This window comes from Dasypus novemcinctus, chromosome 9 (genome assembly GCF_030445035.2).
Source record: "Dasypus novemcinctus isolate mDasNov1 chromosome 9, mDasNov1.1.hap2, whole genome shotgun sequence".
Classification (NCBI taxonomy): Eukaryota; Metazoa; Chordata; class Mammalia; order Cingulata; family Dasypodidae; genus Dasypus; species Dasypus novemcinctus.
In genome coordinates, this window is record NC_080681.1 from 115,128,608 (window position 1) to 115,143,740 (window position 15,133).

General features: G+C 45.7%; 1 protein-coding gene across 12 annotated transcripts in view; it reads left to right on the top strand.

Moving 5' to 3' along the window:
- TMCO4 (transmembrane and coiled-coil domains 4) overlaps positions 1 to 15,133 on the top strand; it is a 100,500-nt gene that overhangs the window by 64,374 nt on the left and 20,993 nt on the right. The window contains exon 15 of one of the 12 annotated variants that reach the window (XM_071217747.1): positions 12,859 to 13,337. The exons of the other annotated variants lie outside the window; for them this stretch is intronic. Within the exon in view, the coding sequence (XP_071073848.1) occupies positions 12,859 to 13,088 (230 nt within the window). The 3' untranslated portion in view covers positions 13,089 to 13,337. Of the gene's footprint in view, positions 1 to 12,858; positions 13,338 to 15,133 lie in introns of those variants that run through there. 12 annotated transcript variants of the gene reach the window in all.

The window sequence follows — 15,133 nt, forward strand, 5'->3', positions numbered from 1 at the left end:
TTACCTCTCTGGGCTTTGGGCTAACTAAATTTGGGATGCTGATGCCCCTTGGGGTTGGGCTGAGGATTTAATAACTACTGTTTATTGGACACTTACTATGTCCCAGGCATTATGCTAAGCACTCTGTTAAAACAACCCTAAGATGTAGATATTAATATTCTTATTTTGCCAAGGAGGAGACCAAGGCAACAACTTAGCTCATTTTGTCCTCCCTGTGTCACCAGCACCTGGTGTGAGACTTTTCACAGAGGAGAGACACAATAATTGACATAGTGTGGACCTGGGATGCAACTTCAGCCTATGTGACCACAAAGCTGGCCACAGTAGGTTGGGCATGACAGCACAGTCTGTGGCAGCTAGGTGACCTCTGTCAGTACGCATTCCTTCTCCCTCTTTCCATGAGCTTATCCAAATGGATTTTTCCAAGGCTGTGGGGTTCCTGAGCTCACAAATACAACAGTAACATCTTCAGACCTGCTGGCAGCTCTCACGGGATGGATGAGTTAGCAGAACATGTGATTCATTTGCTGCTTTAATCTAAAGGCTGACCAACCCAGGTCTTCCCAAGAGGCTTGGCCAGAGATTATGCCAGCTCCACTTGGAAGGCATTTGACTCCTCTCAGGGATGCAGACATGCTTGGCCTTAGCAGGCACTACCTGCTAAATTGCATTTGATCCCACATGGAATATGGTTGTTCAGGTTTATCTCTGTTCTCACCCAGGTCTCCCTGCTCCACCATTAATCCCTAGGGCATAGCCACACTTCAGCCCTCTCCCACAGAATGGCCACCTGTCCCCACTGTCTACCAAATAAGTCCACTTAGCTTCCAGGGGGCCCAGGTCAGAGCTCGAAGAGCCTCCAGAAATCACCTCGTTCAATACCTTCATTTCACAGGTGAGGAAAAGGGAATACTTACTTAGAAAGATCGTGGTAATTAGTGTTCACCTTGGAAATTTGATGCCATTATATTTGGAGGACCCAGGAATGCCTATCTCCCAACCCTGGAAATGATCTCCTTCTCCCCTCAGCTCCCAAGACAGATGAGAACACACTCTGGCCAAATGACAACGAGGTGGCACTTTAATGATATCTAAGCCAGCCCCGGGGCCCCCAGGGAACAGCTGGGCTCAGCCACCCAAAAGCCCCAGTCCTGCTCTGGGTCTCACCACATCCTGGCAGAGAAAGGAGGGATGACACAGGAGAAAGGGAGACAGGGAGACGACCGGCCACACGATATGGCAGGAAAATATTGCCAGTGAGAGAGGGAAAGGTGGCCCTGCCTACCCCAGGGGACCCAGCTAGCAGTCTGTTGACTTGTTTCCTGATATGTGGCTACCTGCATGTTTGAGTTAGCCAGAAGCTGCCAAGGCAATACACCAGAAGTGGATTGGCTTTTTCAGTGGGGATGTATTAACTTACAAGCAAATCAAGACATCGTCAGGAGAGGCTTTCTGCCCAAGCTGCAGCTGTGGGTGAGCAGGCACATGGCAGGCGTCCACTGACTCTTCTCTCTCCTCCAGGCCTCATTGCTTTCAGCTTCTGTGGTGTCCTTTTAGCTTCTGTGTTCTGTTGATTTCAGCTTCTGGTTCCCAGGGCCTTCTCGCTCAGCTTCTGGGCGTTTCTCTCCGTTTCTGCAGCTTTTTTCTGTATCTCTGTGGCCCCGTATTCCTCCACGTATAAAGGACTCCAGTGAGAGGATTAAGACCCACCCTGGGCTATGCCTTACTTGAGTAATCGAATCAGATGGCCCTTAACCAAATCTCATCTACTCAGAGGTTCACCGCAGGTTCACACCCAGAGGAATGGACCAATTGAAATAATTTTCTGGGGTCCACAAAAAAACTCAAACTACCACACTCCCTATAAGTACCTGTGGCCCCTTCAGCAGCTGCCCTCTTTCCCCTTAGACTGGTTCCCCCACCTTTTGGGGACAGTGGGAGGAGACCTAGAAAGAGAGATGCTCTGATGTGAAAGGAGAGTCTGAGCATGCTGCTGCTCCTACCCTGGGACTGGACACACCTAGGTCCCCTTCCTCCAGGAAGACCTCAGGCTGCTCAGCAACCCCTGGGCCAAGAATCTGGTGTGCAAAATTCCTAGCTGTCCTGTACTCCAGGACTAATTTCCCTAGACTGTCTATCCTGCCACCTGGACTAGCCATTTGGAGACACACTTCCCACTCCTAGCTAACATCCATAGGGAACAAGGGGCTGATTAAGTGAAAGGCTTGCTGGTCATTACCCCGTCAACTGCACCTCTCCACATCCTAGGCTTAAAGTATGGACTCAAGGTCCTGAAGCCCCATGTTCAAATCCTGGCTCCACCACTAATTCTAGGACTTTATACACAATTTTTTCAAGCCTTCCTCTTTAGTAAAATATATCTAATGATACCCACCTCATGGAGAAAGCATAAGGATAAAGAAAACATCTGTAAAGCATCTAGCACAGAGCATGGCACATAGTAAAAGCCCAATAATTGGCTAAGATGGTGACATAGTAGGAGATTTGCTGTCTTCAAAGCATTAGAACAAAGTACAGGGCACTTAGTGACAAAATTTGATAGCCATGAAGGCACTTTAAGAACATCATTTCGGGGTCAATACTATGGGGCTCAGTTCATTTCTTTCCCCCTATGAACCCCTGAAATTATGGAGTCCTAGTGTCAGGCTTCCAAAGGATGTTTATAATCATCAGGTGCAGTGTTCATACAATACAGAGATCCCCTTGATATCATCGAAGGTGCCCACTAGCCTCTGCTTCATTGCTTCCAGACAGGAAGCTTACTCTTCCACCCAGCAGCGGGTAGTAATTAGGAACTGATCAGTTTAGTAGGAGAGTCAACCCCCTGTGGGCTGTGAGTCGTCAGGACCTGCCCAGAAACTACTGATGTTGTCTGAACATGTGATAAGAGATGTTGTCCTTGGAGGCCACTGGCAACCCACACTGGGCCCTGAGGGTTGCAGTAGCTGGGCAGCCAGCACGTCCCCAGATCTGGTCCTGGGCTTTTCAGACACATGATTTTATCCATTTTGCACCCAGAGCTAATCAGAGTCCCACTAACCAGACTCTCAAGATACAGTGTCAAAAAGGATGCCAGGGAAGCAGATTTGGCTCAACTGATAGAGCATCCACCTACCACATGGGAGGTCCAGGGTTCAAACTCAGTGCCTCCTGGCCCGTGTGGAGCTGGCCCATGCACAGTGCTGATGCGCACAAGGAATGCCCTTCCACACAGGGGTGTCCCCCGTGTAGCAAGTCCCACGCGCAAGAAGTGCACCCCTGCAAGGAGAACTGCCCTTCACAAAAAAAGCGCTGCCTGCTCAGGCGTGGCACCGCACACATGGAGAGCTGACACAGCAAGATGACGCAACAAAAAGAGACACAGATTCCTGGTGCCACTGACAAGAATGCTGGCGGACACAGACCACACAGTGAATGGACACTGAAAGCAGACTGGGGTGTTGGGGGGGGAGGGGAGAGGAGGGGGAAAAAAATGCCAGTTCATTTAAGTATACCAATAATGGTCACTCTCTTGCATAATGAGTAGATATATGTGTTACTGCTGAGACTCCTGGGACAGGTGATCTACCAGTTTCCATGGCAAGCAGGAGATGGGGAGGGGATGGGCTCAAGAAAGAGGTGAGCTCTGAGGACCCTCCCAGTCTCCTTCCAGCCCGGCCTTCCCGTGCAGAATTTTGTATCACCAGACTGTACACAAGTCTCAGTCAATACCAACTGAAGATTCAGACCTTCTGCAGTGTAGAAGCACGCCCATGGAGGGAGTCCAGCTGGGAAAGAAAACACCCTCAAGTCGTGTTAATTTACATATTAATTAACCATCTCAGCTCACAGCATTTCTGTAATGGAAGGTGGCTCATTTGTTTTTCTAAGAGTTTCATGCCCACCAAGCCTGCTTAGCCACCATTGTCAAATCTGTGGTCTTTTAGAAAATGGCCAGGCCTGTTTTGCTGAACAGAAGATGAAAACGCTCCTGCCTGGCGGTTGTGCTTTAATGACTGGGTAACAGCCTTGCTGCCTTGTCCCTGTAACCCCAGCACAGAAAGTCTCCACGTGAACCCTGACCCAGCAGCTCTCTAGTACGTTCTTGACTCTTTCTCTTCCATTTTCCAGTCTCTTATTTACTCAGTCCTCCATTTATTTATTTATGCTAAGCCCCATCTCCTTCCTCAAAGGATTCACTGGACTGTTCAGGAAATACAGCAACAATTTTGGGTAAATGTAACATGCCAGGGCTGGAAAAATAGAAATGTGCACAGGAGGTGAGTAGGAGGTGTAAACCCATGGGAGAGATCAAGGGCAGGAGCCAGCCCAGAGCAGAGGTGCTCGGCCTGCAGGGCTGGATCTGAATTCCAGTTCTGCCACTCTCCAGCTGAGCACACAGGCATCGTGGCCTCTATGCCCCGGTCTCCCCGCCTGTGACATGGGTCCAGTAACCCGTTCTTCATAGACTGATTAAAGGAATTAAGTGGAATAATATATGGACAGTGCTTGGCAGCATGGCTGGCAAGTAGCATTCAGGAACCGCGATTTTAATGATTGTTACTGCGTCTTTACCTGTTATTACCTAGTTGCTGTAAATGAGCTGTGAATTTAGCAATTGCTTCCAGCATTCAAAGCAGAAAGAGATGGCTGCATATCTCTCTCATCTTTGAGGGGGGGTGTAGATGCCAGCTCCACGGGTATCAGGAGTTTCCACTTCAGCCTGACTTGTTCTGTCTGAGAGGTGCACCTGTCCTATAGGAGCTGAGTGCTGAGTGCTGGGGTTCGGGCTTAATTAGCCATCCAAGCATCCAGTGTCTCTGCCTTGGGCTGGAAAGGGCAGGGCTGGAAGTCACAAGCCTTGAATCGTGAGGAAAATGCCATCGTCACAGATAATCTTTTAAAAGGTGCCTGCCTGATTGTACAGAGATGTGTTAGGAACAGGGCCATCTTTGGAAATTCAGATTAGATATAATTATCTCTTCAACTTTGGTGCACCTGGGTACTTGGAACACGGTTAATTAGGCGACAAGTCTCAAGTTGGATTATCGTTTGGGTGGTTTTGCATGTTGTAATTTAGCAGCTGCTGGAGAATGTACCTGCATCACAGGCTCAGAGAGTGGCAGAAACCATGACTTTGTTAGTCCTGCCGCCTTCCTCCGTGAAGGTAAATGGAGAACAGCTGTTCATCTCCAAAATAAAAAACCATTGATCTGTGGAAGGGGAAAGGAGCTGATGTTTATTGAGCACCTACTATGTGCGAGGTAGTAAGAGAATCCATCCTGATCTTTCCAGTTACCTGGAGAGATGTGGGCATTATTATTCCTGGAAGCAGGCATTGCACTCTGTTTTCACAGATGGGGAACCCAAAGCCCAGACAGGTTCAGTGACTTGTCTAAGGGCACACAGCCAGTAATTAACAAACCTGGAATTCTAATCCAGGGTGTCTGACTCTAAACCATTTCCTGCTAAGCATTCTTTTATGCTGCAGCTTTTGACAAGCTTACTGCCCTCAAAGAGCCTAAAACCCAGTTAAGAAAATTAAGATGCCAACCTGAAACAGGAAAATGACCATATGAAATGCTCCATCCCCAGGACCTGGACGGGAAGGGCGGCAGCAGTTCAGAGCGGGGAGCGTTTCCTTCCAGATGGCAGGGAGGGCTTCAGGGAGGAGGCAGCAGGCTCTGAAGAGCAGGTCAGCCCAGACAGGCTACAAGGAAGGCAGGGGGCTTGGGAACCAGGACTGGCAAGAGCAAAGATCCAGAGGTAGGAAGGCGAATGGTCCAGGGAGGGCCGGTGACCTGAGCCAAGGCTTGTGTTGGAAGTTGGGAGCATCAAGGTTAGGGGGTGGAACGGGGTAGCACCCCTTAGGCAGCAGGCTTCTCCCGAGGCCCTCCCGTGGGCCATGCCTGAGCAGGGTGTAGACTCCGTCCCTGCCTCCCTTCTGCACGCAGTCCCCAACCCCTCCTTTAGCCGTCCCCGCCATTCCTCTTTCCTCCCACACCCAGCCTTGGGTACCAGACAATAGGGCCCCCCAAAAGGGTGTTGAACGGCACCAAACGAAGCCTGTTTGTTGGTACCTCCTGCGCACCAGGCCCTTTATGTGTAGCATCTCCTTTCATCCTCGCAGCCACCCTGCGGGGCAGGTACCCCAATGGCACCCCATTCTTCAAGGGGGCGGGCTCTCTGCCCTCAGGGGATGTGCCCATGGCCATGCAGCGTGTAAGCGACCAGCCGAGGTGGGCCCAGATCTGCTTGATTCCCAAACCAGGGCTCTTTCTCCAGCCCCAGAGAGACCCTCTCTTTGTCCCTTTAGTTTTATAGCTGAGTGTGTCCCCAGCTCGCCCTGGCTGGCTCTGCTAGTTAATGGCAGGCCAGGCCCTGAGCCCTGGTCTCATCACTCCATCTCAGGGAGGGGCAGGCGCTCTGGGGTGTGGTCGGCCCACCGCTGGCGTGGTGCCCCAACTGGAATAGAGCCCCACCTTGGACACCCGCCCCCCAGCATATGTGATCATCACAGCACCACCTAGTGGCGGTTTTCAGGGCTCTGCGCTGAGGAAAAGGGCTTAGCGGCCACTTCCTGCTCTAGAGGCAATCAACTTACTGATGATGATTTAAGTCCATGAAATAGCCTCACATTAACAATCAGGCCGGTGCTTGCTTGATCACACAACTAGATACCATAACCTGGCCAAGTTGACACATGAACTTAACCATCACCCCACTTATCTTCCCAGAAGTCTGGGACCCAGCCTACAGTGGTCCATGGACACATATTCACACTCACAGAGACATTCAGAGATGCAGGCTGTTGATGGACTGGGGCCACCCCACAATCCTGGGCCCCATATTTTCGCAGGTCTGCTAGCATGAGGAGTTGGCAGAGTTGGCACAAAGAATTGTTATAAGACAGCAGCTTTTTTTAGTGCTTTCTGCCCTGACAGTTCCTTACCAGCAATCAATGTGTCATTTGTTTTAGAAATGGAATAAAGAGTAGGTTGTAAAGCCTGAGGAGGGAGAAAAGGAGAGCAACCAGAGGAAAATCTTATTTTGTACCTAGAATATTTTCCAGTCACATTAAGTAAATTACTAGCTGACATATGACCACCTTTTAAAATAGCTGTGCTATCAGGAAGTGAACCTGACGTCCTGTCCAAACAAATATCACAATTTATGTGGACTCAGACTTGCTCAACCACAGCCAATGCCACAAAACCAGGAGGTTGTGAACATTAGCAGGATAATAATAATCACTGTCAATTTAGAGCCAGGCTTTCCAACCATGGCCATTCTCATACAGCACCCTGTCATTTCTTTTTACCATCACTGTTTCTATGTAATATATTTTATATCGACTCATAATCTGTACTTAAATAAATTTATTTTAAAAGGAAACTTTACCTCAAATGGAAATCAATATTAATGTCACAAATAGAAGGAATAGTAAAAAATAAATGCATTAAAATAAAGCAGTGCAATTGAAATCTAGCTCAATTCTGTCACCTGTCAAAAGCTTTGCGCCTGAGGCCTGTCCCCTTTCTTAAAAAAAAAAGATTAATAAGCAATAGAGGGAAGCAGACTTGGCCCAGTGGTTAGGGCGTCCTCCTACCACATGGGAGGTCCGCGGTTCAAACCCCGGGCCTCCTTGACCCGTGTGGAGCTGGCCCATGCGCAGTGCTGATGTGCGCAAGGAGTGCCCTGCCACGCAGGGGTGTCCCCCACGTAGGGGAGCCCCACGCGAGGGGGGGCACCCCGGAAGGAGAGCCGCCCAGCACGAAAAAACATGCAGCCTGCCCAGGAATGGTGCTGCACACATGGAGAGCTGACACAAGATGATGCAACAAAAAGAAACACAGATTCCTGGTGCCACTGATAGGGATAGAAGTGGTCACAGAATAACACATAGCAGATGGACACAGAGAGCAGACAACTGTGGAGGGAGAAATAAATAAAATAAAATCTTTAAAAAAAAAAAGCAATAGAGAAAAATCAAGGATATATTAGGAACTTCAGAAGTGTTAATAGTATGGACTAATTAGCCTAAAAAGTCTCCTACTATAAATACTCCATAAATACTAGATAAAATATAGCAAATGTCCCTTAAAATGCTTAAATTCCCAAGAAATGAAGGAACTCACTAGAGCTCATAAATAAGAAGACACAAAACCAGAGGGAGAATAAGTCTCTGTGAATCCATGACCATAAGACTATGCCTCACTAGGGTTTAGGGCTCAATTTTATACTACCTGAATGATTCAGGAATCCTCAAGTCAAAAAATTGACACCAAGCTGCTCTTAAGAAATAAGTCCTCAGCCCACATTTGAGCATGTTAAACGATGAGTTCATAATCCAGTCTTTAAAAACACCTGAGGAAATCAACTGCAATCAGGGTATAAAGAACCTCTTACGTTTTTGTTTTTTTTTTTGTTTTTTTAGATTTTTTTCGCTCCCCTTCCTCGCCCTCCCCCCAGTTGTCTGCTCTCTGTGTCCATTTGCTGTGTGTTCTTCTGTGTCCGCTTGTATTCTTGTCAGCGGCACCAGGAATGTGTCTCTTTTTGTTGTGTCATCTTGCTGCATCAGCTCTCCGTGTGAGTGGTGCCACTTCTGGGCAGGCTGCACTTCTTTTGTGCTGAGCGGCTCTCCTTCTGGGGTGCACTCCTTGCGTGTGGGGTTTCCACACGTGGGGGACACCCCTGTGTGGCATAGCACTCATTGCACACATCAGCACTGAGCGTGGGCCAGCTCATCACATGAGTCAGGAGGCCCTGGGCTTGAACCCTGGACTTCCCATGTGGTAGGCGAATGCTCTATCAGTTGAGCCAAATCCGCTTCCCTCTTATGTTTCATAATATTTTTTATGATGTATATGTCTTCCAAAAAATACAATTTACAAAAATGATGGGTGTGGGAGGGTGAGTGGGTCATATGGGAACCTCTTATGTTTTTTAATGTAACATTCTTTGTGATCTATTAACTTTAATTTTAAAAAGTGTAAATAAAACAAAACTACAATGAGGGGAAGTCAGTAGAAACAACAGGCATCAGGATTAGATCCTCGGTCTTCAATAAAACAATCTGAGAGAGCCCTCCAAATTAAGTGTGTTTATAATTATCAAAGACATAAATTAAAACAATGAAAATAAATGGAACTTATTTCAGACACTGAAAAAAAGAATAGGGAGATATGAAAATCAAAATTTCTAGGAATGAAAACCAGAGTCTAGGAAATCGAAACTAGTGAATGTTAAACAGCAGATTAAACAATGCTAAAGAGAAATAATGAACTGGAAGATTGATTTGAAGAAATTACCCACAGTGCATCATAGAAATAAAGAGATAGAAGATAAAGAGAAATTATGAACAACAAAATATTAAACTCCCATCCTGGGAGTCCTGCTACATTCTCAAATAGAGGGGCAATAATCTCTTGAGTGCATGGGGAGCAGATATAGCTCAGTGGTTGAGCTCCCACTTCCCATATATGAGGTCCTGGGTTCAATCCCTTGTACCTCCTTTAAACAAAAAATTTCTTGAGTACATAGGCAGTGCCTAATAAAAGAAAACAGACCAATATGTCAAGCCCTCAATATTAATGCATGGAAATATGAACCTTATTCTTGTAAAGTTGAAACTTAGCCTATTAATAATAACTATTGCCTAAGTGTTACCTCCTGAAAATCTCCTTTCTACTCAAATGTGACCTCTTTCTAAGCCAAACTCAGCAAATAAATGCACTACCTTTTCCCCAGCATGTAACTTGACTCTCAGGAATGAGCCTCTCTGGCACCAAGAGATTAATACCAAGTGCCATCCAATGATGCATTTCGAAAAACACCTTGACCAAAAGGGGGAAACATCAAATACAAAAGAGTTTTTACTGCTAAGAGGTTTCAAAATGAGTTGGGAAGCCATTCCAGAAGTTACACTTAGGCAGGTCTCACTAACTGCCACTGTGAACAAAGCCTCAAATAGGGGTGCTCTTAAGGACTCTAGAGCCATTCGGACACTACAGGCAAGACACACAATCCCTTGAAATCAGCACCCTGTCAGTGGGCCTTACCTTGAAATATATGATGCCTATTTCCCCAACGTAACAGAATTAGACTCATTCATAATTTCCCTAAGCATGATTCCTCTACCCCTTTATTTGAGCCTATAGTTAGCACTATACCCACTAAATATATGTCTCAGAGACTAAAATCTTCAGTCTGTTCATATGCCAGTTAAGCCCTGAATCTCAGAAGAGTTGAAACCAACACCTACTCTCCAGATGATCAGACTCACCCAGGACAACTAACAAAATGATGATGATGGACAATCCCCATCTCAAAAATCAATATCTACAATTGCAAGCAGAAGAGTTCTTTCCATCTACTCCTAAAGATTTAAGACCTTTCTCAATATGAGGCACAGCAGGCATCACCATCCCAAAATCTTCAAGGTTGAAAAATGAACAAACGTAAGGGAGGAATGCAACCATGGACAAAGTAAACCTATTAATATTGTAGTATTGGAAGAACATGTAGCTTTGTTGTAAAGATAGTTGTTGCAGAAAGTTCTGAGAGGAGTGGGAGGGAATAATAGGTGGAACATAGGGCATTGTAAATAAGTGTAAACCACAATGTAAATTATAGACCTTGGTTAGTAGCAGTGCTTCAATATGCATCAATTGTAACAAATGTACAATACAATTGTAAAGTGTTATTAGAAAGGGAGGATAAGGGAGGGGGAAGGGTAGGATATATGGAAATCCCTTATACTTTAGATAAGTATAATTTATCTGTAATCTAAAACCTCTTTAAGAATAAAGTTTGTTATATTAAAAAAGAGAAATTAAGGTTCAAGATTTCCCTAATACAAATTCCAAAAGAAGAGACTAGAGAGAGGTAAAATTTATTGGCTAAAAAGTTTCCAGAATTGATGTCTAAGATTCGAGGAGCAGGATAAATATTTTACATGTAAACATATCATAGTGAAATTGCAGAATGTCAAGGATAAAGAGATATGAAAAGAATTTTTAAAAAAATAATTACAAAGAAAGTTCAACTAGACTGATAGAGTTCTCGAAACAACAGTAGAAGCCAGAAGAGAGAAAAAAAAGAACTGTTGATCTAGAATTCTGTAACAGCTAAACGATTCAAGATTGAAAACAAAATAAAGATATTTCCTGATAAAAACTGAGCAACTTTACCTACAAAAATCAGTGAACATTAACTGTGGTCATGTATAGAGAGTATCTAGCACAGTCCCTGGCATCCAGAACCATGGCATGTAAACAGTAGCTGCCTTAGTCCTGTCACTTTCCAGTAGTCTGGCTGGGCCACCCTAGCACCCTGGCATCATTCCTTTTCAGTCCTCTATACCCCTCCTCCTTCACACCAGGTTAAGAATTCAAATGGATATTAATCTAGCACAAGCACCAACAGGGATTTTTAATCCCTTCCTCATGTAACACATGTGCCGTTAGTGCTTTGCAGCCTTTCAAATATATTATGGACATCTGTGGTAGACAGATTGCAAAAAGTGACCCCAACTTCACCCCTCCCTATATCCAGACCCTTTATAGTGGGACCTTCGAACTCCTCCCATTGAGAGGTGAAATCTGTTTCCCCTCCTCCTTGTATCTGGGCTAGCCTCGTGACTTGCATTGGCCAATAGAAGGTGAAGGAAATGACATCATGCCAGTTCCAAGCCTAGGCCTCAGGAGACTCTGCACATGGATTCTTCTCCTCCCCCTCCTTCTCCTCCTGCTTCTCCTCCTCCTTTCATCCTTTCTCAACCTTGTCATAAGAACTGGAGGGTGAGAGACTACATTGAGCAAAGGTGAGTAGTCCCAGCCAAAGCCATCCTTGACCAGGCAGCCCTCAGCCTACTTACCAGCTGGCTCTAGAAAGATGAGTAAACTTAGCTGGGACCAGTCATGCTGACTGATCTCAGCAGAAGAGTCCAGTCAATTTGTAGACTCATGAGAAACAAGATGTGGTTATTGCTTTAAGCCACTGAGTATGGGAAGATTTGTTGCACAGCAATAGCTAACAGAACATTTATGACATGTTATTTATCTATATGCATATATATAAATGAAACTGTTTATTCTATGCTGGTGTGTAGCCAGTAGCTATAAGTCATGTTGACTTAGTTAAGTTAACCCTTATGATGGGAAAATCTAGTTCATGTGTCAGGGTGTGGATGAATTGCTGTAACTCTCCATTGAAAAAAATAGGAAGCTTTCATTCAGGTTCCTTTCCTTTTTCTCAGCAATATCTGTTCTCCCACCTCTGATTTAGACTATGTGCCTGGATTGCCAAAGTAAAAGGTCATGCACCCTTGGGCTGGTCCACACAATGGGATATTAATCTTTTAGCAAATCTTAGCCTGCCAGTGTGTCTCATGAATCAGTCAAATTGGAAATGTTAATCTCTGCAGGTGTGCATATTCTGTTTTTAGCATACAATTTTGGGAAGTGTCATGGTTGTCAAAAAAAAAAATCATGAATTTCAGTTCAAATTTAAATTTGATCACAAAGGGGATGGAGCAAGGGAGTAGGAGAGGAAATGAAGAAATAACCAGATTCCATTCTGCCCCTTAGCTATGTGACCTTGAGCAAATTCTTTAGTTTCTCTGAGGTTGGGTTTTCCCAACATGAGATTGGAGTAGCCGTATTTATATCCTAGGATTATTGTGAGGAGTAAATGAAATGATATGTATATATAGCACTTAATCCAGAGCCTATCCCAAAGTCAGCTGCAATGATAATAAAGATGGTAAAAAAGAAGAGAAGGGAGAGGAAGAGGAGGACTAAGAAGTAGAATTGCAACAATCCTTCACGTTCTTCCTTTCCAACCTGGTCCCTGCAGAATGGCTCCCACAGAAAGAGGTGACAAGAGAAAGGGTCGTTTTGCTGTCACTCAACAAGGCGGTGACCAGGAGTACACCATCATCGTTCACAAGCACACCCGCGGGGTGGACTTCAAGAAACATGCCCCTCAGACTCTCAGAGATCCAGAAATGTGCCACGAAGGAGATGGGCCTCTGGTTGTGCCCATCGATATCAGGCTCAACCAGGCTCTCCGGGCCAAAAGAATAAGGAATGTCCCCTACCAAATCTGTGTGCAGTTGTCCAGAAAACATAATGAGGATGAAGAATTACCCAACAAGCTCTCTATGCTAGTTTCAAAAAACTACAGACAGTGCAGATGAAAACTACACATTTAAAATGTACGTGATTTTAAGACAGCTGATTATCAAATGAAATTATAAAACAACTGCCTTTTTAAAAAAGTTGAATCCCAGAACTTTGTTAAGCAAAAAAAAAGAAAAGAAACTTTCCAGCAAGATTTCTCTCTCCAATTCCATTCCCAGCACCTGTGAAGTAAGGTCAGCCCTACCACTCGTGACGTTTGCAAGATAAAACCAAGGCAAAAGAATTCGCCAGCCAGCTCACACAGGTATGTTTAGCCATTCTGACCCTTGAGCCCTGAAACTCCCAGGTGGCTGCGAATTACTTCTGGGCTGTCCACTAGGTACCAGCTAAAATGCAGACGAGGCTGTCAGCCAGTCAGCTGGCTCTTCCATCTCCATGAGAGCAGACGTCACATTTGATGTATTTCTCTTTCATGGAATTGCATCCACCACTTGCTTTGCCCCTGGACACACCTGGCTTTAGTCCCCCCCAGGTGGGCCTAAGGGAGGCCAGGCAGCGCAGACTACTTTTCAGGGTCTCCGGATGCTAGTACCATTTTGCACGGCCACATAAAAAAGAAGGGAGGCAAAGGGGAGAGGGAGGGAAGAGAAGGCTCATTTTGAAGGCTTAATTGTTCCCTAAAGAATTCATTCCAAATCCCAATGTATGTTTGCATGGACTTCTTAAAGCAATTCTTCCCAGCGTGAACCTCATTCCACTTTGGAGGGGGAGACACAGTGCAGGCCTTCTTTGCTCCTTCCTGTCTATCTCCCTCTCCGTTGTTGCCTCTGTGTGTTTGTCGTGTGTGCATCTTTGGAATGGATTTTGTTTGTGTCTAGCTGCAGTCCATATTATTTCCTTCAAGGTCTGCTTTCTAGGCCCATAGTCAGGAGATAATTTCCTCATTATCACTGACTGCACACATGACCCCCTGCCAGGAAGGAGAAAATGCTTTTTTGCTTTTCAAACTTGAGGTCCTTTGGTCTCTGCGGCCCAGGAGAATCTCCTTATTGGCAGCATGATAGCCGTGTGGGAGTGTGTGGCATTGCCTTTCCGTCCCTGTGGTGAGATTTCTGTGTACCGCCAAGAGGAGGCCCTTTAGAAGCACCTCAGAGCTCTGCACGTCTGCCTCACTCTTTTTTTTAGAAATACCTCAGAGCTCTGCACTTTTGTCTACTGTCTGAAAAGGGCAACATGACAAAGAGCTGGCCCTATTTGGTGCATTTTAAATGTTTAGTTTTACAAAAACTCAATTTCTGCACAGTTTTCAAGACCAAGGCTCTAGTGTAAGCTGAAGTTTGCTATTGTAAAGAAGCTGTCTGTTCTGATCGCTTGATTTAAAAAAAAAAACCTAAGGCCATCTCTGGACCACCAGGAATCCAGGGTCACCTGCTGAAAGCACGGCCAGAGCAGTGGACTAGACAAACGAGGCTTAGCTAAACACAGGGTGGAGAAGTGAGCAAGGAACCGTGTGACTACCTTCACAGCTCTTCAGCTGCTCCTCTCCGAGGCTCTGCTCTGACAGACCACGGCTCCTGCTCACCGGACAGTCTGCCAGCCATTCTCCTTCACTGCTGAACCGCCTCCCCTGCTTTCCTCCACAGCATTTGTCACTCTCTTGACGTACTACCTATGTTTTACTTTTTAAAATCTAGTTTACTGTTTCCCACTAGACTGTAAGCTCCACAAGAGCTGAGGTTGTTGTCTGTTTTTTAAGATTTATTTCTCCCCACTCCCTTGTTGTTTGCACATGTTGTGTCTGTCCATCTTGTTTCTTTAGGAGGCACTGGAAACCAAACCTGGGACCTCCAATGTGGGAGGGAGGTACCTAATTGGTTGAGCCCCCTCCGTTCCTTGATTTGTTGTGTCTCATTATGTTTTTCTTCTTTGGTTGCATCATCTTGTTGCACCAGCTTGCTATCTTCTTTAGGAGGCACCAGCTGCCGAAC